This window comes from Alligator sinensis, unplaced genomic scaffold (genome assembly GCF_000455745.1).
Source record: "Alligator sinensis unplaced genomic scaffold, ASM45574v1 scaffold796_1, whole genome shotgun sequence".
NCBI classification, from domain to species: domain Eukaryota; kingdom Metazoa; phylum Chordata; order Crocodylia; family Alligatoridae; genus Alligator; species Alligator sinensis.
The window spans coordinates 1,204,643-1,229,551 of NW_005842141.1; the positions used below are offsets into that span (position 1 = coordinate 1,204,643).

The following is a 24,909-nucleotide window of genomic DNA, read 5'->3' on the forward strand; positions in this document are numbered from 1 at the left end:
ATGTGGGGTTCACCAGTTCGTGTAGTGCTGTCCCATAAGTATAGAGGACGTCTATGAAACTGCAAGCCCACCTATAGATCTGGGCATTGCAGCTTTTGGGCCCCTTTTCTTCCCCTCCAACACCTTCGCAGTAGTGAGGACGCTGTCAAAATCTCCCTAGTGGTCTAAGGCGAGCTGTATCTTCTTGGTGGACCACCTGGTGTACTTGCGGTCAAGAAATGCGAGTAGCTCACCCCTGGGGACCACCAGGACCGAGAGGTCTGCAGGCTCCATGGAGCCTGCCGGTTCTCAGGCATCCTCCTCCTGGTCCTGGGGCTCAGCAGGCTCCTTAGACACCGTCTAAACCCCCTGGTCTGCTAAGACCCTGGACTCTGGTTGGGATTGGGAAAGCTTGGCAGCCCTTTGGGATGGGGACAGGAGTAAGGGTGGTGGCAGGGTTCCCTCACAAAATGGCAGGGTAGAGCTGGAGCCCTGGGGGGGTCTGTGCAGGGCCCCCAACAAGATTGGACTGTTGGTCCAGGGAGCCCATCCCAACCCCCTCTGGCGGGGCCATGGGGCAGGCTGGAAGAGAGGTTTTTTGGGAGGGGGAGGGAAGAGTCCCATCAGGCACCAAGGTGGCTTTGGTGTTTGCCTCAGGGTCCCAGGAAAGGGGTCCTCCCTCCCCAGGACTCACCGGGGTGAGCCCCAGGGCTCCTGTCTCTCCCAGATCATCGAGGGGGGGGGGCGCTGCTGGACCTTCCTTTGGATCGGCTTTGGCCTCAACGCCTGTGGTCTCAGAGTAGGCCCTGACCAGTGGAGTGAGGGGCTTCTTCTATTGGCTTCTGTTCGGGACTGTCCAGCAGCCCCAAAACCTCCTCCACCCATTTGATCTTTCCCGGGGGTGAGGTGTCAAGCGCAGCCAGGGAGACCCCCAGGAGTTGGGTCGTTCCTTCCCCCTGTGTGGTGGTCTTGTGGTGGGGTCCACACAGAGGGCTCCAACTGTTCCCAGGCCTTCCTCTTGGCTTTCCACCCGGAGGGGACCTACACCCACTCAGCCATGGGACAGGTTCCAGTATGAGAAGGTGAGGGTGAGGGGGGTGGGGCAGCTACAGTGGGGGCATGACTAGGGGCAGGGGGGCCCTGCTCCCTCTCTCCCCTTGGCTGCTGCTGCCCTCCCTAGGACCCTGCCAAACTTGTTTTGGGGGTGGGGCCCCCTGAGCTCACAGCAGGGCTGGATGATGTGGCTGGGGTGCCAGGGCAGCCTGACGAGGAAGGGGTACTGATGGTAGGGGCACCCCTCTCGCCAGTGGGATCTGTGGATGCCCTCTCTTCCTGGCCCATGAGGCACTGGTGGCGCAAGTGCCCTGGGGCGCTGCACCAGAAGCATCACAGTTCCCCCAGTGTATAGAAAACCCACAACCGGGGCACCTGAAAAGGAATCACGAGGCACTCCTCAGCCTCCAGCTGCACTCCCGCCACCAGTTGGATCGTAACCTGGTGACACAAAGAGCGCATGTGGCAGAGGCCAGGGTCTCGGCACCCCAGCGAGGGGGCCACCACCAGGGAAATAACTCTCCCCAGGGTCTGGAGCAGGGGGAGCAGGGCCAAATTAAGGATAGAGGGAGGGACAGAGCTGAGGACCACCCTAGTCCCCAGCTCGTCTAGGGGCTCAAGGGGGACATACTTGCCCTCCACCGTGAGCCCCCCCTCCGCCGCCTTTTGTGCAGTGAACTCCGAGGCAAAGAAAAAGACCCCCTTGCCACGAAAGCGGGAAGCCGCCACAGTCTTGGGGGCCCCTACTACCCGAGTCAGGGCCTGCACCCAGGTCTCCAAGTGTAGGTTCTCCCGCTTGGACAGTTGGCACTTCACCCTGTGCCTGTGGGTGAATGCCAGAAATGGGGCCCTGCTGCCTGAGCTGGTGGAGTGTCCAGGGCCCACAGCTTCAGGTTTCCCTGCAGCCACCTCTGCATAGCTGAGGTTCCCGCACTAGGCGGCTGCGTTGGTGGGGCCAGGTCTAGAGCTAGGGCTAGGGCCAGGGACAGGCTGAGTGGGTGTGCTGGCCCATGTAGTACAGCTGGTCCCCTCAGGTACCAGTGGTGTAGGCTTGGGGGCAGGGCCCTTGCCCTTCCTACCCCCAGCTGTGGAGAAGGCTGAAGAGGAGCCCTTCCCACTGCCCTTGCTGTTGGTCCCTGATGGCGGGGGAGGGGGCTTGGGAACCCCTCCAGGGGGGCCTGGCCAGGGGAGACCCCCTGGCCCTCTTGGCTCCTTGCCGGAGTCCTGCCTGCCTCTGCAGCAGAGGTTGCAGACTTCTCTACCCCCGGAGGTGGTTGGTTAGACTCTGCCTCCAAAGGTGGGGGTTGCAGGGTCATGCATCCCCTTGGGGGCTTGGCTAGGATCTGCCCCCATAGTCGGGGCTACAAGAAGCTCTGTGGGGGCATTTACCACCCCCCCCCCCAGAAGATTCCTGCCCTGCATTGCTTCACATGAGGGAGGAGAAAACAATAAAGAAAACCAAAATATTCAGTGGGACTGGTGAATCTAATAGGGGCAGGCTGGAGTTGTAGGGGAAATGGTTGGGGAAGGGGGCTGAAGCTCACTGAACTACAGCCCCATAGGAAAAAAACCCAGGAGGGCTAGGTTTGGGGAATGTGGGGGAGGGGTAACACACACACACAAGGGCTGGGGAGACTCGAGCTGGCTTACTCAGCCACGCAACAAACACCAGGGCAGGGGGAGTGGACCACAGGACTTACCACACAAGGGCAAAAACACACAGGGAAGGCTGCTGAGGCATATGTAAAAGACGACTGGTGGGGCAGGGGTTGTTTGTTGCAGATCAGTCCAGGAGCCCCTCATACCTCCAGCCAGGCACTCAGCAGCAGATCAATAGGCAGGAAGACAAAGCAGGATCAGATGCCGTGAGGCAGCTGTGGGGGAGGGCAGGAGCAATCAATCAATTAGGGAGTAATCCATTGCAGGTGTGGTGTTGAGTGGTGGGAGGTGGTGCAGCAGGGAAACTCCCTTTCTCATGAGAGGAGGCACCAGCAGAACAGACGCAGCAGCAACAACAGCAGCAGTGGTGGTAGGGCAGCTTTTTATACTACTGGGGCCAGCTAGGGTGAGCTCTAGCTCACCCTGGCTGCAAATCAGGGAGGAGCTGGACAGGGTCATTTTGCCCCAGGTGACACAACTTGTCCCACACCAAAGTGCATGTCCAGGCACATGCGCTGAGGCAAAAATCCCCAGCTGCTCAAATTTGTGCTGCTCCTATTTGAGCTACTGCAGCTTACGTACCTGCATGTGTGGACACACCCTGTATATTCTTCTCAGCCACAGAGCAACCCCCTACCAGATTCTGTTAGCAAAGCAGGAAGAGAGGGAAGATGGATACAGAGAAATGATTCAAAGCGCTAAAGTCAGAGTGCCCTGTACTAAAGGAGCAGGCACAGAACAAAAGACAAGACTCAGGGGGTCACAGTATAAATGATATGGTTGGTGATATAGGCAGCAGAATTCCAGATCAGTTGAACTGGAGGGGTGTGAGAGGTTAAAGAGATGGTGGGCACATCTACATGTCATTGTATGTCACCATAGTAATGTGTTACGTCATTGTACAATGTGCTATGGCGACATAGCAATCAAGAGTCTACACGTGATCAGCAGGTACGTCACTGTAGCAGTGCACTCCCCCAATGCAGTGGTGAAATTTAACTGTGCGCTGTGCTTTAGTGTTTCCAAAAGGAATTACTAAAGAATGGTGCTGTAGCAACATTGCCATATGGAAACATAGACACGCCTATTGGGAGGAATAGCAACCACATTCAATTGGATCTTTTCTCTTCCTTCTCAGCTTCTTCAAAGATAGAGCTTCTGGTAGGATCTTACAGGTAAAATGTAACCCCAAAATAATAATATCTGCATGTAATTATATGGGAAAGAAAATATAAATTCACAGGTCTGTACTGTCCCAGGAAAAAAACAGAAAAGAGATGGGAAACATCTCAAATTCCTACTCAAGGAGCTTGAGTCTCCATTATATTGCACTTTATGTAAGGAGCTTTGCTTGCAAAAGCTTAGCTGCAAGTACACTTATGCCAACTGGCTCAATGAGTTGAGGGGTAAACTACAAAGGGGTGTGGCTGAGCAAAAAGATATACGGTCAGCTAAATAAATGCACCCAGTATTTATTTCCCAGCAAAAGGAAAGTTGGTCCAAGTGAGTGGCATCCACTACAACACTCTTAAGACTACACCAGTTGCCAGCACAAGACTGTTAACCAGGGAGAGCTCATGCCAGTGTAGCGCTCCATATCTGCTTTTCTGCTAATGGCTGTGAGGAAACCTGTCCCTTTTCATTTCATGCTTCCTTCTGTATTACCATTAGGCATGGAGACAGACAGTTACAATCTGTTTATTTTTCTGTAATATAGAGGATAACCCTCCTAGAAACCTCTTGTGATTGTGTGCAGTGTAAGAGTGGCAGGCAGATGGCTATATAATAGTTCACACCACAGGCTGTTTGAAAATATGCTCACTGTTTTCTAAACCGTGTTAATATATTTGTATCACATAATTCAAATTAAGGGTTAATAGATGATCAGTTCTGCAGAGAGATGGCAGGGGGTGCTGGACACTATCTACCACTCACAATCAGGGCCACAAAACTGCACTTGCTTGCTACACCTGGTAGTGGGCACAAACAACAGCAAGCCTTAGATACCTGCTGTATATACATGTTAATTCATACAGTTTAAATTGCCTAGTTCGGACTGCCCCAGTCTGCATTAACTTTAATGCTCATTCAATGAGGATTAGTTAATTCGGATTCGAGCCAGTTTTAATTTGGACGACAGACATTCACATGTATATTGTGATGGCTGTAGTCTGGATTAAATATAGAAAAATGTAAAGCTATGAACGGTCATGCAAACCAAGGCTGACTGGGCCAGCATTATGATGCCCTAGGATACACTGCAATTGGAACTGGGACTGTACAGCCATTGGCGACGTGTAGGGGGCGCACACGGGTGCATGTGTACCCCGTGAGATTGGCAGTGCCCCCCCCCCTGAGACAAGTGCTGCCAACACTGCCAGCAGCATTTGCGGCTGGTCGCTGACCACCAGTCAGTGCTCACCAACCCACCACCGCCATCGCCGTGGCTGCCTGCAGGAGCTCCCCACTCGCCACCACCACACCCCCGCTGCTGCCTGCAGGCGGTCGCCATGCGCTCCTCAGCCTCCAGGGGCATGCGTCGTTCATGTGTACAGCAAAGAACTATCATCCAGGCATTCTCCTGTCCCATACAGTGTCAGAGAGAGCAGGAGAAAATGTTACAAAGTCAAATCTGGGCTTTCTGTACACACCCATACTAATTACCTTAAATACCTATTCTGTTCAGTGTCTCTGAGAACAACTGTAAAATGGATGCAGTTCAATTGGGCTTTCCTTTCAGAAAACACACCAAGAAACTGTTACAGTAAGCCATCCAACTGAAGTGAAAGAATTTGAAGGGCTGTTACTGAAGGGAGTTTGGCCCTCCCTGTTCTTGGCCTTGCCTGCTCAGTGAGGACTGTTCTTTTGACTATTCATAGTCACAGTAAGTTTTCAGTCTCTTTTCAAATACATTTCTGCAGGAAACCTTTTAACTTGTGTGAAAATTATCCTGCCTCACCCATTTTTATAATGTCTCTCAATCTTTGCCTTTATAAAAAAAAATGTTACATAAGGAAATTTCCTTTTTGCAAAATTCACCCATTCTGCATCTTACAAGTCTCTCTGATTAACTCCAGAGACTTTTTTCCAAATATTATTTCTTTTGTGATGATATTCAGCTAATATCCGGTGGCAATATCCAATGTTAATAATCGGAGTACTGTCTTTGTCTAGCTAGAGATTTTAAGCACCATCACAGTGGTAATTTCATGGGGAGGGCATTATAAGAAATTAATTTTTGCTTTATGTAATATAATTGTTTTTATTACCTACAAAAAAATGCTGTCGGTAGAACAGTAGAACAATTTTGCCCTGGGAAAATAAAAAATTTGCCAGCAAAACAAGGGATGAAAGAAATCTGAAAATAATTTTTAAAGCAGAATGCAACTACTGAGAGTTATTAAAGGAACACTGATCTGTTAAAAAAATACAGAGCTCCAGCTATCCATTACATAAGGGTTAAATCAACAGCATCCTTAAAAAATGCATTTCAGTTTACTATTTCTGTCATTGCTGGATATGCCAGCAAATCAGCAATATCATAAAAACAGAATATAACAGCATTCAGCAAGCTGTTGTAATTGGAAAACTAAAGGGCTTTACCCTGTGCCCACTGAAGTCAAAGAGAGTTTTGTGACTGGCTTATGTTGAGGCTTATGTTGGTGTAACTAAGAGGTGCGTTTATCTCAGGTCATTCATTAAATATTAAAATGGAATAATTCGTTGCAAGCATTGAAAAAATTAATTGGGTGGAAGATGCTTGAAAGTGATAAATCCACCAAATTTGACACTGTATGTATTTGTATGTATAAAATCTGTGTATACATATATGCATTATCAAAACATGTGTGCATATATGTATATGGTATATGTGATTCTCCTCAAATCAGAATCTAATGTTGTCTTAATTACTTACAGTGTTTTGAGATTAACGTGACAAGATTTGTATTGTGCTAAACAAGTAGCTCACATTCTTTTCTGGTGAGCTACACTCCTCTTTGCCTCTTGAAGATCGCAGGAAGCATACGTAAAAACAAAACAAAACAAAAACCAACTTTGTTACTTGTGGTTGACCTAATTGTGCAGTGACAATGCTTTTCACTACTAAGCAAAAGAGATCCTTGCTCCAAGACAGATGTGGGCTTGGCAGACTCTGTAACCTGGTACGTGGTAGAGATAAGAGAGTGTGAGCAATGTTTTGCTTGGCACCATCTAATTTCAGTTAAGATTTAGATGCCACACAGTATGAAATGCTATTGCTGATTAATAGACTGTGGGCCAATTTCTACTCCCCTTTACCACAGCATGAGCCAATTGAAGTCAGTGGATTTGCATAGATGTCCTTGAGAGCAGGAGTTGGGTTTCATTATGTGTTTAGCAATGCAGACAACCTACCACATTAATTTATATGAAGTAGTTATCATCTGTGAGATTGGTCTTGAAGTTCTTGCTCAGTGTCTGTTACTTGAGAACCCTTTTTTTGCCTAAGAACTCCAAGATCGGGGCCTACATTTGCAGTCTTGTTGGGCATAGTATAATGAGAGGGGAGAAAACAGGAAAAAGTGCTTTGTTTTTCTTTTCAGAAGCAACTAAAATCACATCCCTACTCATTTCTAAGCATCTTACAGCAAAACAGTCAGTATGTCCTCAGTTCCTGTATCTTTCCTCTGCCTCTGGATTGGAGTTTTGTTCTGAAAAGTGAATTGAGAAAAAATGCACTGTTTTTGCATTTTTAACATCAAATGCACTTTGTTTACAAGTTACACTTTCTATAAAGTGCTTTCTTGCTGCTAGCTCTGGACACAGAACCTGGCTTCTGAAAGTCAAGTTTTAGTGCTTTTCATATCATGCGTCATCCCTTGTAGTAAGGCAAATCATGGTCCCACTGGCACATGTGCAATCCCTTTCCCTTCAGCAGTTTTGCCTGGCTGAGTGTGATTGAAATTGTGTAAACAATCCACAAGGAAGAGCAGGAGCCAGCCTGTTCTCCTTGAGGATGATTCTGTTTCACAAATAGTGGTATGTTCTTACCATTATGATAATGAATTCAGTGTAAAGCCCCACTGAAGACAAGTTCTCATGTGGGTTATTTGGTTATTATTATTATCATTATCATTTAGATTTATATGTAACCTTTCCTGACAAAGACTCAGGGTGGCATACAGAAGAGAACCAAATAGCTAATAAAACAAACAAGAATAAAACAGGAAAAATGAAATAAATTATTAAAGTCAACAGCATATTAAGATATTATATTATAATTATATTAACAGTGTATTGTAGAGCAACCCTCCACCCACTCCAAAGGAAAAAAAACATTACCTTATCTTAGTTTTGCCAGCTTAAACTCCTACTCAAATGGCAAAGTCTTATAGTGCTTCCAGCAGATGTCCAGGTTTGGGCTCTGGTGGGCCTCAAGCGGGAGAGAAGGGTGACTACCAAGAACAGTCTTTCATGTGCTTTTGCCAGGTGAACTTGAAGTATTGATGATACTTGCAGAGAGGTTTCTCTTGGATGATTTTGGATATCACAATATGGCATAAGGGAGAAGGCAGTCTTATGTTTGTAGGGCCCAAGCCATGAAGGGCCCTAGCTGAATCTAGCTGAAGATGAACTTAGTGAAAGACACTTTGAAAGTGAGACACCTGAAGATCCAGTTATAGTACTTGGAGCCCCAAACCAAGCCATGAACCTGAGTGAAAAGGAGAGGCTGAACCTCCACAATGATGTGTGCTAAACTCCCACAGGTCATGCAGACTGCCCACCACTGTCACCTCTGTTTGTCTGGATTCAGCTTCAATTGGTTCATCCACACCCAATCCACAACTGTAGTCAAGCACTGAGAAAGAACAGAGACTGCACAGCCCAGGTCAGATTAAAAAGAAAGATAGAGTAATGTCATCAGTGTTCTGATGGCACCTCACCCCAGATTTCTTAACAATCTTTCCCAGTGGCCTCATATATATGTTGATCAGGTTGGAGCCCTAGTGGCCCCAGAGGGAAGATCCCAAGGAGATGACAAGGTCTTGCCCATTGACCCTCTGAGATCTCCCAGCTAGAAAAGATTGGAACCAATTACGAACTGCCCTGCAAATACCCACCGGGTCATGTAAACTCTTTATCAGCACCTCATGATCAACTGAATCAAAGGACACTGAAAATTATACAATATCAGCAGGGCACTGTTTCCCCTGTTGACTTCCAAGTGAAGATTATGGGCCAAGGTAGAAGTTAGCTCTGGAGAAGACTATACCTTTTATCTCAACCAGGTATACTGCTAATTAAGACAATTTATCTGAAACAGTAAAAACACACTTATTTTTTTCCTCATGAAGACAAGGCCTTGGCTGTACTAGGAGGGTAGGTAAGCAGGAAAGATTTCTCTTTTTCCACAGTGGGTTGATGGACTGAGTGACCAATTTGTACAGAAGTATTGAGTAAGAAGATGCTGTTTCACATTGCCACATGTCATAACAGAAATGTAGTATTAGGTCTTGGAGGCAAGGTCTTCACATCAAATCCCAGGACTCCAGGATTCAGAGTCTTATATGCTGGATTCTTTTCTCATTTGGGCGTGAATATTTTGGGGAGGGCTGTCTATTATCTTTGCTGCTGTATGGAACAGGAGTTTTAGGTGTTGCAAGACTTGAAGCTTGACAGTTTGCTGTACATCATTGGCAATGGAGGGGGCAGCCCAAAATCTCCACATCACAATGCAGTTGGAAGTAAGAAAAGAGGAACAGAGGGAGTTATAACCCTAGGAAGGGAGAAATCCCAAATGCAGAGATACGTATGCCAACAGGTGGAATCATGTCAGTAGCAAACTGCACATGCAGCCTTGTAGCAGCAGCAGGGATGGCATGTTTCAGGCAGCAGACACAGCTATTTTATAGTTATCAATGAAAGTCTGTGCATCAAGTTATATTGCATCGTGCATTGCTTCTAAACTGCCCTGTGTGCTTTTTTTCCCCTTTAAAGCACTTTCTTTGCTATAATATATTCTATTTCCCTCTCTTATTCTCTTATTTTAGCTTTTATTCATACATGTTTCAAGTTAATTGATAACCAAGCTGCATGTACACCATATGATGTTTGTTTATTGTGTGTTGTAGGGGCACATTCTCCCATTTTGAGGCAGGGGCTTTAGTTACATGGTTATTCTTACATCTTTGTGTTCAGGCTGTACTAGATGCTCTTCTGTGCTATGACCATGATCAGTTTAGCGCCCTCTCTATATTTTTTTATAACGTGTCCTATTAAGCTTGATAAAATCCTTGATTAAATCTGAAAAACTAGAACTAATGTAATAGAAAATAAGGTCAAATGAATAAAGTAATAGCCCCCAAAGTTGCCATGGACTTTCTGTAACATTCTCAATCATTAATATTGATGCCTGACAGCACTTACAGCTTTAATCATGATTTGTAATCCTATGAATTTTATTACTTCTGCTGCCAGAAATCAATTTCAATGCTTAATGGTATCTTGTAACCTCAGCCAAGGAGAATTTTGGTTTGATTTTATTCAAATTTTTTTAAAGCTTCATCTTTTTAAAAACTATATATATTTTATTTAATACTGCATTTCTACAAAACATCTCCTTTTTTCTTAACCAAACACTGGTCAAATAACTTGTTGCTTTTCAAAAGGGAATAAAATACTGCAGCTCAAGATGTAATTTAACACATGGAATAGTTGTCTGTCTGTATTATTATTACTGACCTTCATATTCTTTATTTTTTTAATTGTAGGCTCCCACCCTGCAAACACCTAGGCATTTGCTTAATGTTGACACATCATGGTAGTCCCATTGATGTCATTGGCACTACTCAATTAAAGTGAGCACATGTATGCATGTTTACAGAATCAGGATAGAATACACACTGCTTTCGAATCTTCCTCTCCCTGGGAGCTGAAAGAGCATAATGGAGTTTACTCATAATTCCATATTTAGAAAAAATGTATTATTCTCTTTCTTGAAAGACATTTATTTGGATTCAGTTTTCATCTTCATTGTCAAAAATGTTGACCTAATTGGGAATTCTCATCAAATGGAATAATTGCAGGATGGAGCCCAAATTTGTGTATTGCTTTTGAAAAATCAAAAAGTTTATATTTTGGTAAAGAAAAAAAACCTAGGAAAAGAACTGAATTGCAGTGTGGGTGAACAATGGTACATTGAGTAATTCTTAAGTAATTCATCACTTACCTCTTTCACAAAGTTAAACTTTGACCTGTAAAAGGAAGACTGTTGCCTGTGTTTCCTATCTTATGCTTCTATATAGGACAGAAAGTCACAAACTTTCTACTTTGTTTAATTTTAATTGCAATACCTAACTCAGATAAAACACTTATCAGCAGGTCTAAAAGTGCTTTACAGAGGGGAGAGGTATCATCATCCACACTTTAAAGATGCCAAGGCTCAGAGCCAAAGAGATAAAACAGCTCATGTAGGAATGCCCTGCAAGACAGTGGCAGACCTGGAATAGAGCATACATCTCCCTAGTGCCAGTCTTGTTTTTAGTAAAGGGTTTATTTCTGCTTAGAATTTGATGTTTGAATTTCTGGACTTCCTTGCTCTCAACAAAAGAACAAGATGGATTATGACACCACAAGCGATGGAAATAATTTTTTGTGTTTGGTTGGTTGTTTATTATAAACCAGGCAGTTTAAAACTTTGGGATTTTTATTTTGCTTCTTTAATTTTAATGCCTGTTTAAGTCAAACAGACCAACACTAAGGAAAATAATTATCCTGGTTAAAATCACTACTCTTTCATTTTGAAGGAGCAGAAAATTCCCATTCTCACAATCCCCCAAGGAGCTCTATAGAGTAAGCCAGTAGACAGATTCAAAAGCACTGACATTTTAATAGAAAATAAGGGGAAAGAGAAGCACCTTTCAGAAAGCAAAGAAGGGAGAAAGCATCATTCTTCACTTTTTCAGGTCATCTTTTTTAAAGGTGCAAGTGCCTTGCTCACTCTTGCTATTTCAGACAGCATTTCTCTCCATTTCCAATCAGACAGGAATATGCATAGCATGTGAAACCATGGACCCTCTAAGTCATTAGCAAAATTCCCATTAAGTTCAATGTGATAGATATTCTCCTTATGGGCTTATTACTCTCCTTAGGAGCTCCCTAAGCATAAGTAATAAGTTCAGCTAATTCTCCTTGCTATGTTTCATCCAGAGAGCCTACAACTCACACAAGAATATATATATATTGTGGATGATGTGGTCCTGGAACTATCAGAGCTAGAGGAAACAGCCTCAGTAAGCAGCTGCTTTGCATCAGAAGATACCACTGATGATTCAGGGGTCATGAGTTCTCCATCTGATATTGTGTCTTTGGATTCACAAAATGACATCATGAAATTAAGAGAGCGATCAGCGAATGGTCAAGTGGACACGGCTGAAACAGAAATACCTCATGCTGCAGAGTTGTACCCAGTAAGAAATGCCTCCTGTGATAGCAAAAAATCTGGAAGCACTCACAAGAGGTAAGTCGTTTTTGCAAGCAAACCTAAAAAGTTGTCTCGGTTGCTTATCTTATAGGAAAACATTTACAAAGCCAACTTTTCTTTCTACTCTCTGTTGCTAGTTCATAAACCAGTGCCAACATCTTCGGGCTCATCCTAATGAAAAAGTTTGGTCCAAAACTTAAATCAAACATCTGCAGCAACTGGCAAATATTACCTTTTTGTTTTAATTTGTAACTGCATTTCTTGCCCAATGCTGCTGATCTTTGGGGCAGATTTCTCCAAGTCTAAAACAGTTCTGTGTCATTGTTTGGTTAACCTTGAAGCATTGATAGCATCTGGGCTGCTGTAATTTTATTGTATGTCAGCATATTGAGCTAAGAAAATAACATTTTGCTCAGATTTGGGTCATAATGAAAGCTGGCAAAAGTCAGATTATGAAAGCTAAATGAAAATGACTTTGCCAGATCACATTGATGTATGGAAGATAAATATATATTTACATATGTTTCTATGTGTGTGTGTGTATATATATATGTGAGTACTCGTGTATGTATAAGCCCTTAAAAGAACTAACTCCACCAGAGATGATTCTCCAGTTCTCTTTAAATCATTTTTTCTTAGACAAGTAAGTATTTCCCTGTGGGTTTTGCAACACAAACATTGTAGCATGGAGCTGGTACAGAAGAACTTGGAAACTAAGTAAAAACTTCCTACATGCATCAGTGAAACTTACTTTTCTAGTTATTTGCCAAAAATCACACAGAGAGTCAGAGACAGAATGGCAAAGAGAACCCAGAATTCCCAGTACTTTGCAAATAGCAATGGCAAGCCAATGGCAGCTAGGACAAATGTGCAACTGTGCTTCCAACAAGGAAGGTGGCTCAAGAGAACCCACAAATGGGCACCTGCCCAGCCTGATGCTGCAAGGGTTTAGGGCCAGAAATTCTTGGAAATCCTTGTTCCCCCAGAAGCCCTGCTCTCTTCTCCATGCTCAGCAGTGAATTTTCCATCCTTTCAAAAGAGCACATATCAGGATCTTTTTAATTACTCCCATATGTTTCTAAGGGCCACTTTTCCCCAGTCATGCTAGAGCATAAGTTAACATAGTCAACACTTAAATCCTCAATGGACCATGGGGCTGACTGTATTTCCATCAGTGTCAGTGGGGTACAAAGTCAAGATCTGTATGGATATTTGCTTAACTGGTAGACCTTCCTTACTGTGCAATCTACCACAGATAACCAGGGACTTTTCTGCATGGAAGATGCCATAGACTGGTAAAATTACTACTGCTAACCTTGTGGGCCTAGTCTAAACTCCACCAAACAGGAGCACAAAGATATCAGTCAGCTTTGGATCAGGCCTCTTGGGAAGAATAAGTAATCTTCATCTCAGAGTGTGAATATACAACACATTTACTCCATACTGTTGCTACATTCATCATCGACTTTACTGGGCGTGTCTACATGTTCATTAATGTGCTTTTCCTAATGTGCATTAAATGTAGTACTTCTGGGTACCTATACACAAGCAGCAAGGCTGCTCCAATGCACTGGAATTCCAACGTGTTGGGGCAGACTCAATTCAGCAGCATTTCAGGAGCCTCCTGCATCTCGTGCATCAGCACCCCCATACTTAAGTTCAAGCACCCACGCTCCCCTATTGAAAGAGCTTTAGTTCAAGCACCCCCACTGCCATTTTTAAGCGAGGGGGACACCGATACACAAGACTCAGCAGTGCTTTAATTAGAGTGGCTCTCGGAGCCTCTGTAATTAATGCACAGTCCTCCCCACACTGCCCCCAGACCATGTGTAAAAATGCCATTGTGAGATACTGGAAAAAGGTGCATTAACCTATTTTAATGCCCATTAACTAAAGCACGTGCTTTTTTGTAACACTTTAATGTGCATTAAAATAGCATAATGAAATTTAAACGCACATGGAGACGGGCCCACCGTGTAGTATTAGGGGAGGAGATGTGCAACACGCACAACCCTAATATTTAATTAGTTCCTGGGATCCAGAGTAACATTAGCCCTTGAAAAAACCTGTGGTAACTTTACTATATAAGAAACTTACTGTTGGGTGTGTGTCCTGTGTCTGCTTCCCTTGAACATTTCATCTCAGGTTACTTGTTTTCTCTGTGCAGATTGGCATCCCCATCACCTAGCAGCCCTGTTTCTATAAAGGCAAGCACTTGAAAGGGCTGGATGTGGATCTGTTCCTTGCTACTGTGCTTACCAAATTACACCATAGTGACTATGTTGTCTCTTTGTACTCCAAATTGAAGGGTCCAGACTGATTAAAAACTTATATGAATATTCATGATAAATAATATATAGCATAATAATGCTCACTTTAATAAATACTTCTTTACTTATCCCTAAATCTCATCTCATACTTGTGACATTTATAGATATAAAATTTATGATGACACAACCAAACAATATAGCATTCCTCATCAGTGTCAAAGATTTTGCAGCTTATGATGGCACGCGCATCTCTCAATAAAGGAGAAGACTGGTCACATGCCACCAAAACCTAAGTGACATGCCACAGCTTAAAAGTCAGCGCTTCCATATCTTTTGCTTAACAAAAAGGCAAACATTCCTCATTTTAAACTTAGATTTACCTCAATCCCACACGAAAAGATCAAGAAAGTTACAAGCAGAAAGTAGCACATGTGAGAGATCTAACTTATGATTCCCGCAAGTGATACTTGGATTCCCTAACTTTATCCATATGTAAAATAAAAGCCTGGCATTGAATTTACGGATACTTGAGGTAGTATGATATGGATTATTTCTTATTTTTTTAAGTTTATTTTCTGTAAACATGAAATCACTTCAGCTTTAAGGCCCTACGGAATCCTGATTGTAATGCTGTAGTGGCAACAGCTTGGACTTTAGTAACAGAGAGACACTGGGTGCATCTACACATGTAATTAGCACATAGCAATAAACTGTGGCACAGGCAGGTGCAACATTTACACACACGCTTCAGATCACTGTAGGTGGAGCATCCTGGCAGGGGGTCTGGGGATCAGCCTGCCAGTGTGGAGCTGCTCTGCCCTGACTCAGCATGCTGTGGAAGAGCTGGCTAAGGTACAAGCTGCTACAGTGCAGGGCTAGCTGGCAGGCAGCCCCAGCACTATAGCACCCTTGTCCCCCAGCCAGCCTTGGTCACCATCTACACATGCATTTTTGGTGCACTAAATAATTCTGCTGTAGGATAGTACTATCCTTCAGCAGAGTTAATTTACTGTGCCCTAAGAGGAGTAACACATGTAGACGGTGACGCTTTACTGCACAGCTAATTAGCCAACTCTGCAGTAAAGCACACATGTAGATGCATCCACTGACAGTAAAATCTTTGAAACTGATGTGTTTTGAATATTTGTGCAGTGTTGGAAGTGAAATCCAGCTGTACTCCTAACCAGTGTTTGCAAACATGCAAGTATTAAAAATAATGTGCTTTTCACTCTTCTTGAGGTCAGCTTGTTAAGTCTTCAAAACCCATTTCCTAAGAATGTATTTATTTTTTTAAATACCTGCTTGTTGGAAAGTCTTGACTGCTTTAGCTGGATTTAAAGCTGTTTTGAGCACTACAGCCAAATTTGGAGTGTGCCAGTTTGAAAGTTCTGCTTTCCCAGTAGAGTCATTACCACTGGAGTAAAACAAAATCAGCTAGCTTATTTGGGACTGCATTTGGCTCTTCATATGGGCAGGGGCTGTCTTTTGAGCCATTGCCGCTCCTTCTGCCTGGGATTTAAACCCCAGTGAAGTCACAGCAGAGGCTGGCGGTAGTAAGGTGTACCATGCTGTGTTGTGTTCCTTAAGCTGTGGAACTTCAAGACAGAACTATCTAGAAAGTGTGTGGATTCCTGCCCATTTTGTACCAGTTCAAATAATTAGGATCTCTTTAAAATGAAATAACAAATTAAATAAAATAAACAGAGACATCATTTCATTGCTATGTCGGACAAATAATACGTGATTCAATTTGCCACTACCTGATTTACTTTGAAAATCCAGAAACCAAACAGAACAGTTGCTCTGGTCACAAGAAAGTACACCATTTAGCAGCAGCTGTGAACCAGAGTTGTTATGATATCAAGCTCCCCAAAGTCAGCAGTATTACTCAATACAGTAGTTTGGCCCGGTATTATTTTACAAAAAGCTGACAAGTTTGCTAAACATGTATCACTATTAACAACCATAATATTGAAAGATGATTACAATTTTGCCTTCAGTTGTTTTATGAAATAACTGTTTCCAAAGTAAACAGAACTATTATAGAAAGGGCCAAAGACTCACTTATGTTAAAGCCACTTTACACTGCTCTGGCAGCATAATGGAACCTTGAAGTGGGAATAAATTATGTTTGCAGTGGAAGGGACCTTAGTGTAAATGAGATTCAAAGTGTTTACATAGTCTAATGATTTCCACATGAGGCTTAGCTGGAGATGTTCTACCATGTTGATTGTTTGGGCTAATTATATTTTTAATTTGTTTGTGTTAAGGCTCCCAGAGACCTTCAGGCATGGGTGGCTCTATTCATTTAAAGTTATTATCATAAGAGATACATGACTATACTCTAGGAAAATACAAATGAAATGCATTCCAGCCTTTAAAAATCATGTCTGGAGTCTGTACCTGGCTACTGACGGCAGGGAAAACCATGTGCATCCAAGGGAAAATCTGGCCCTTAGCATGCAATAGATGTGTATGCATCTGCCAGCATATATCTGAAGTCAGATATGAAATGACATACTTGCTAACTTCATGCTTCCAGAAAACACAGGGACTACCACATTTGAATCTCAAACAAGATTCTCTCCCATGCGGAGATGTAGAGGGTGCTTGTTATCTGTGATCCCCAAGGCAGAGGACTTAAAAAAACATCTAGAGGTGTCCAAAGCAGGCAACTTGGGTGCTTGTCCAGCAGTCCCTTCACACCAACCATAGGAGGCGCTTGCAGGATTGCTTATTTCTGAGGAGGTAACTTAATCCAAATAGCCACTATCTATTAGATAGAACAGTGAACAAGGAGTCAAGAGATCTTGGTTGTAGCCTGGCTTACTGCATTTCCTAGCGCAGGTCACTTTATCTCTCTCCCTCCCTGTGTTTCCTTTGTTACTATTGGTCTGTAAGCTCTGTGGAATGCTGATGCTCTTCTTTTGCTGTGTGTTGGTAAGGGGCCTAGAATGGTGATATCCTGACCTCTGCAAGCACTCTTGTGGGACTACCATAATATAAACACTAGATATAGCCAGTATGCAGTTATGCACTTATACCCATTAACTATTGATCCCACTCACCATTTAGTTCAACTCTCTTCCTTCATATCCCTCCTTACACCTGACAACTTTTGGTTGCTGTTCCATCATGTACCTCCAGTCCTCACCACATTTTAATATATAGGACAAAAGGCAAATAAGAAACCACAGAAAAGTTCAAACGTTGCCTGCACAGCAACAAGTACATTGCATGATCTCTCCTTGTTGTAACTACTATCCTCTCTTACCCCTTCAATTCCCATCCTTCCTTTTTGTCGTCATACAACCTCCTTGGAGCAGGGATCAGTCAGTTTTATGTCCCTGCAAAATAGAGCACACACCTGTTCTCTGGTGCTGTATAAATAATTACACATAAAACAACATGTTAGAAGAACTCGGTGCAATGTCAAGCACTCAGAAATTAAGTAATACCAATATTATATGTGCCTGTGCAACCTTAATGCGGGCCCATGTGCAAATACACTCTCTAATTAAATGATAGTCAACTTTCTTTCCATGCTTCATTCAGTGCACAGAATGGACAGTGCTCCATTAACAAGCAGCCATTCTGCTTTGTGCCATTTCTTCATTTTCAGTGTGTGGCCCTAAACCCTATTTGCTTCCTACTGTTCAAACTCTGCTCTGAAAATAACTATTAATAATGGGCTTTTCTACAGCCATTAAGACTGTAAAATCCAGGTGCTTCTTAGGCATTCATTAATCTGTCTTCACAACACTCCTGTGAAGTAGGAAGCCAGAGAGAAATTAAGTTTAAAATCTTCTACTAATTTGAGGCAACCTCCTCCACAATTTCTGGACACAATTTTTCTCTTCTTCCCCAAATCCCATTCTATACCAGGCTCCCTTTCCCAGGCTGCATTTTTCCCTCCCCTCTTCACATCTGACAGCTTCCTTCTCCATGTTGCCTGGGCACCCATCAACAGGTCACTGGGAGCACAGGGAAGGCAAGTTCTCTGTTTCGAACCAACCCTATTACACTTGGGAGCAGCCTTACTGGTCTTGTCCCTGTAGCCCAAGATGCTCAACTGCTCTGTAGTAACGTGTTATCATCAGTACTGAAAGTGGTTAGAGTGAGAATACAATCTTTGGAGATTTTAGTACTAAAGCCAAGTGTCTCCTGAGTAAGCATGTGAGAACTGCCATTTTGCAAAAGGCTCACAACTTGCATAAACTTGGGTGGATTTTCACAGCAAAAGGCATATCTGACACAGGTACCTCCTTCCCAAACTTCAGGTCTGGGCTCTAAAGCATTGGGGTACCAGAGCATTTCATATTAAAGGTTGCCAGAATTTTTCAGCCTGATTAAAACAACAGATTTTTCCCTCTTCTCTTCTTCTTGAAAATGGCTTAATCATTTTGGCTAAAATTACCAAAAAATAAAATAAAATAAAAAATTCCCCCTGAGGCAGCCATTTGGCATGGAAAATTTCAGCCAAACTAACTAATGCTTCACACAGTTATAAGCAACTATAAACAGGGTTTTCTGATGGGGAATTTCCAGTCAATCTTCACCATACGTGGTGCTGTTACCTCTCCCCCCCTCCCTAATAACAGCAACTCAGAGGTCATTAAATTATAAAGTAGAAAAGTGCACAGACTACAAACCCAAGATGAATACAGTAGTCCTAGCCTGTGACCAGAATGCAACAAAAGGATTAGTTGTTTTTTAATGAACTATAGGAAGAGCATTCCCCCCACCCCGCCTTGCTATTTCAGCAGCCATAGAAGAGGAAAAGTTCTTCAGGTGCAGCTAATTGAGGGCAGGAAAAAAATCTTGGAACAATTAATGACCTGGATATAAATAGGGAAATAGAGGCACTCCCTCTCTTCTTCATGTGGGGGTTTGGGGATTGTTGTACTTGGCCCTGGCCCTGCAGGCTGTTTGTGAGCAGGAAGATCAGGGTCTTTATGTTACCAGCCTCAGCATGGTTGTTCTGCTGGTTACAGAGCTGTTGGTTTGTGGGTGGGAGGATAATGAAAAACTTGAAAGAGTAGGGCTAGGCAAATATGTTCTGCCTAATTCTGAGTCTTTTCAAACTTGGAGGTTACCAGCTTTGTGCTTTGTCTAGGGATAGCTGCAAGGGAGTGAGTAAAGAGGGAAGAAACCTCATAAAAAGGGAGCAAGACATGATCAGAGCAAATAATACATAGTTACCAGAGAAGGAGTGTGTAGAGTGTCACGACCCAGTGATTTTTTTGTTCCTCGGCACTATGGAATTTCCTGGCCACATGAGAGCTCCTTTGCACAGCAGAGTGTTCTGCTGCAATTAAGAGCCTGCGTGCAGGAGAGTTCCCGCCAATTTGCAGTTTCCTTTGCAGGATGCATTTCTTCTTTGCAGCACAGAGATGCACGGTGCAAAGAGTTCCCGCTATTCGGATGCAAATTTGTGCCCCGTTATTGGCCAGTGCTAAATTATTCACACGTGGCGGCTAGTAATTGGCTCGCTGGCCGTTTAAAATTCTGCGCGACTTCCGCCCAAGTCGAAGAGCTTTGAGCACGCTGCAGAGTGTCTCTGAAGTTATCTGACTTGCGGCTGCCGATCGATAGACTGATCACCTATCGATCTTTCTTCCCGTCACCGAGCGCAACCCCGACGTACCCCTTTCCCCGCCGGCTTCGAATTGCGGACGGATTAACTGGCTTGGGCCCCGCCAGCTGGAACAACTCGTGTGGTTGTTCCGACGACCGGACCACGACGTTCCGTCGTGATTGCAAGCGGCATGAGTAAAGTTTTTTACAACCAATAAGTTGTGTCTGCCTCTCCATTCACCAGCCCGCCCTGACGTACGAGCGTAACTCGAGTCGGCCCTGGCCGTCCGAGACATAGAGAATAGACAGGCTGCCTGTGATGGTCTGACTTCCAGAGTGGGGAGATACTTTTGCTTTCTTCCAAATTTGACAGGCTTCATTTCGGTGCCTTTTTCCTTCTTCACAAAAGTGTACTTGAAGGAAAAAATCCATGGCGGGGGGAGAAATTGTTGTTTCTAAGCCCCACGTGCTTTAAGAGAATCACAGTATTCAGCCTCTTACATAATTTGCTGTTTTCCATCCCTCTAGGTCCCTATACATGTGATTGAGGTGGGGAAGAGAATAAAGCTGGTGTGAATTATGAAATGCCCCACAAAAAAGCCTTTTCTGAAGCCCTGGGTTTACGAGAAAAATAACAATGTTCATATTACCACAACTGTGTGTGAGGAACTAATTGCCTTCTAGATTTCCCCTTTACATTCCCCCTAAAAAGAGCTCTTCGTGTTTTGTTTTCTGAAAGTGCTTGTGGAAGGAAAGTAATGATGATAATGCTATGCTAAGTTATTGCGTTCAAAATAACTACAGGAACAATCTAAAGGAGCCTTTTCATTAAATCTGTCCCTAGGTAAAGTTTGTCACTTGGTACTTAGGTAAAATATTCCATAACTGTACATCAGGAAATGTAGGCTTTTGGTAAAGAAACAGTGCTAGGAGGCAGGAGCTCATCTCTGCCTTGACCTATGCTTGCACAGAAAGCCACATTTAACTACCATGTGGCTCAGTTTCCCATTTTCAAACCTGGGGTGATACCTTGTTGCTGTGAAGTGAGGCACAGTAGTTTAATGTATCAATACTTTTATATAAAGACCTTGTAGCATCTTAGGTGAAAGGGTCTTAAGATATGCAAAGCAGCAGCCTATTTAGAGCAACAACATTTTTACTCCGTCCTTGTGTTTTCAATAATGATTATGAAGAAGTATTATAGTGGGACTATAAACTGATTACTTGCTAAGAAGCTAATCTTCCCTCTGATAGGGACGACTGCAGTTCCTATTAAATCAATGGATGGTGATGCTTATATATCTAAGGGCAAAACTGAATCCACGCAGTATTATTGGTGGGCCAGTTTCAGGGGAAATAGATTAATTCAGTCTCTGCATGCTTCCTATAGATGTAATAATAACCTTTCCACTTATTCCCCCCCTCTGCCCCCCGCAAAAGAAAATTGTGAGGAGCCTGATAGTAGAATACCAAACAACCCTGTTTTCAAAAAGGAAATGGTGTCTTTTCTTTTTTCTCATTGAAAGCCCTGTAAAACAGTGCTGTGTGATACACAGACAGTGGCAGAATGCAGTTCTTAAGCTTTTTTAAAATTTTCCTCTACTTGCCTGTCTCTTTTAGAAAAGTTACATTAAAGACAAATCATGACTTTGTTATCCAACCAGTCCCTAGTGGAATATACTTTCTAGTACATTAACAGCTTACAGTTTTCCACAGGCTTTGGTCATATGAAGCTGAGACATTAAAAAGTTATCACAGCAAACTTCACTTCCATCTCAGAAACAGTTAAGGGTGGGGGTGCGGGGGGGGAAGAGAAAGGGAAACACTTGATGTTTGGTGGTGTGACACAGTTGATGAGAGAGCCTGCCAGCTGGGATGGAAATAGCCAAGCTGTACTATTTTGCAGCCTTCCTGTTCCTCTCTTAAAAGACCAATAGAAAAGCCCATTCAGCCTAAACTATGAAGAAAGAAAAACAGATCCCAATGGTTTTGTTGGTTCATTTGAAAAATAGCTAATCCAAGTGTTTACATGCAGACGTTTGCTGAAGCCAATCCAAAAACACACAGAGATTAAGGTCACCACTATGACTTGGTTTGAACAGAGAGCCATTTTCATACATTTAGTATCTCTGCTTTTACACAGTATCTGAAAAACAGTTCTCTTCACAACATTTAGGGGAGTATTCCTAATCCCATTTTACTGGTTAGAGTTTGAGACAGATATTAAAGTTAAAAGTACCTTTACGCGCAATAGTATTTAGCTTAAAAAATGGCAACTCAGGTAACCAACTGAGCTGTGAAATGACCTCAGATTCCCTAGGACCCAGATGATTGCTCTTAGCATAATATCGTCTTTCTACATCAAACAGCAATTGAGTGCTTTCAATACCTACAGAGGTGACTGAGCTCACAGAAAGTCAGTGGTACTTGTTCCCTTTCAAAAGTGGGCCTCTTATTATTTATCATGGCTAAGATATGAAGGAGCCATTTACCTGGGTCTTTTGATATTAGATGGAGATGATGGAATATCAGCATAACTGTCAGTGTCCATAATACAGTTTATGTAGCCTTGCATATACACTGTGGTTTTCAATTATGCTGTTAATGTTTAGTTTTCATCAGCCCTGGTAATGTATATAAAGCTTTCCATAACACTGGAAATGTGCTAACTTCAAGTTATTTTTACAAATAACTAAATGAAAATGCTCTAAAAATAAAGTAATGGCAGCTTCTCTAACTGCATCGCTAGTATCTTTAATTAAATTCCCAGTATCTTATCTAGTGTTTCTGGACTGATTTATCTGAGCCTTTTCTCTTCCCTTTTGAATGCAGACTCTCATGAAGGTCCATCTCCCAATACTATTTTGACAAAATGCTGTTGTAACTTTAATTTTGTCTCCAACTGAATGAGTGGCCAACACAAAAGCAATTGTGTATTGCAACCTCTGCTCAGTGGAATTCTAAAGGTAGTAATTTAACAGAAGGTAGGGTAGATATGCTCCTTTAGGCTAGGGACAGACATTACGCATAAAACAGTTTAAGTGATCAGAAACTGGTTTAAACCTATAACAGAACAGATGTTCAATGCACATAAACCAGTTTGAGAATGGCTGAAACCGGTTTGACATACACCTAGTTGAATGTAGTATCAGCTTTAACTGATTTGGGTCAAACCAGTTTATGCAATGTCTGTCCCAGACCCCTTGCTGGTTTAAGCTAAACCAGACATCCCAGCATCCTGGCATGGTCTCTAGGCTGGGCAGGGCTCTCTGCTCCACAGAAGGGATGGCCCCTCCCCTCTGCTCCCTGGCCAGAGCTCCAGAGACTGCAGGCTGCTCCCCTCCTTCCCCTCACCACTAAGCAGGAATTCCCCCTTCCCCTCTACCTTGCTGAGGAGGTGTCTGTGGATCAGGTAACAGACCACATGCTGGCTATGGTCCCTGCTGAAGCAACAGGCAGAATCAACAAGTAGCTGGTAATGTCCCTCTGTTGTTTTCTTAATGTGGTGATAAACGCTGTTATCTAACCAGGCTAATCAGAGCTCTTGCCAGAGCCTGGCCATGCCCCCCACAGGCCCATGCTGTGGAAGGAAGGGAGGGCTGCTCTAGTACCTCCCAGCTTCTAGCCTGAGCCACTGTAGGCATGTGCCTGCATGTCTGGGATATCTGTCCAGTTACAAAACTGGTTTAGCCTAGCCAGGTTAAACTGACCTGCAAATATTGAATCAATTCAGGCTCAGGTTTTTTGAGTGTCTGTCCCTAGCCTTATAGACTAGCTAAATGAGATTTAGAGAAAGAGAGCATGCGCACAAGTTTTCATGAACCCAAGTTCACTTCATCAGATGCTATAGTTTAACAGATCAGTAGTTTAACAACCACTGTTGTCTGTTCTTTGCTCTTTCAAAGAATCTCTGCTAATCTCCATAAGTAATAAAGTGAATGGGCATCCTAGAACCCATGCATGTTCACTCTTTCAAGTTTGTGCTGAAAACTCGCTAGCACTGTAATTTTTAGCACCTTGTAATTTATGATAAAGATAATTTAGAGGTTATCACGTGCTTTCCTGAGTCAAAAAAGTATGTGTGAGAAAATGTCATTGGTAATGTTTATCCAGAATGTAAAACACGATATCAGAATAAGTCTTATATTTTTCTTGGGTTCTAGCCAAAACAGAACGGTTAACAAAAGAAAAGTCTATAGGGTTGGGAGGGAGAGGTTTATTTTTTAATTAAAAGCCCTTTTGCTTTCCTTTGCTAAATACTATTGTATGAAAAAGTAGTTTTAAGCATATTTATACATCATGTGAGCTACTGGAAACCCTCAGACCACCCGCTTCCCAAGACACACACATGCTGTATATTTCAGGGCCCTCGTTTGAAGAATTCCATGAGTTCTGGTATTCATAGATGCTGGTTTTCTTTGTGATTGAGGTGGAAGAGGTGAACTGGCATTATGAGAATTAAGAAATGCACAAAAAGCCACTTTCTCTGAAGCTATACATTTCAAAGAAAAAACAAAGTACCTTATTCCTGAGCGACTGCACAAGGAGCAAATTTTCCTCCTCAGACACTTTATGAGTTATGCATAATTATCCCAGTTTTACAGATAGGAAAATGAGGCAGAGAAGTTGAGAAGCTCCATGATTGGGAGCGTCAGGAAGCACATGGCTGAACTAAGCCACAATCCCTGCCACGTGAGCTGGGCTGGGTGAGTGGGGTCAGAGCCCGGGAGGCTTGTCCGGGAGGCAGGGGGCAGGGGTACAGGAAAGAGGGCAGGTAGGCAAGGCCGGGGGTGGGGCAGGGTGGGGGCAGTAGATCCTGGAGTGCCCCTTACTTATAAAAGTGATCTTCACCATAAAAAGGCTGGAGACCACTGCTGTACACAATGCCCAAAATATGGCACAGGACCT

At 43.3% G+C, this 24,909-nt stretch overlaps 1 protein-coding gene across 9 annotated transcripts in view; it reads left to right on the top strand.

Moving 5' to 3' along the window:
- COBL (cordon-bleu WH2 repeat protein) overlaps positions 1-24,909 on the top strand; it is a 276,558-nt gene that overhangs the window by 233,688 nt on the left and 17,961 nt on the right. For all 9 annotated transcript variants that reach the window (XM_025206108.1, XM_025206104.1, XM_025206105.1 and 6 more), the window contains one exon: positions 11,881-12,190. In XM_025206108.1, coding sequence (XP_025061893.1) covers positions 11,881-12,190 — 310 coding nt within the window. The remainder of the gene's footprint in view (positions 1-11,880; positions 12,191-24,909) is intronic.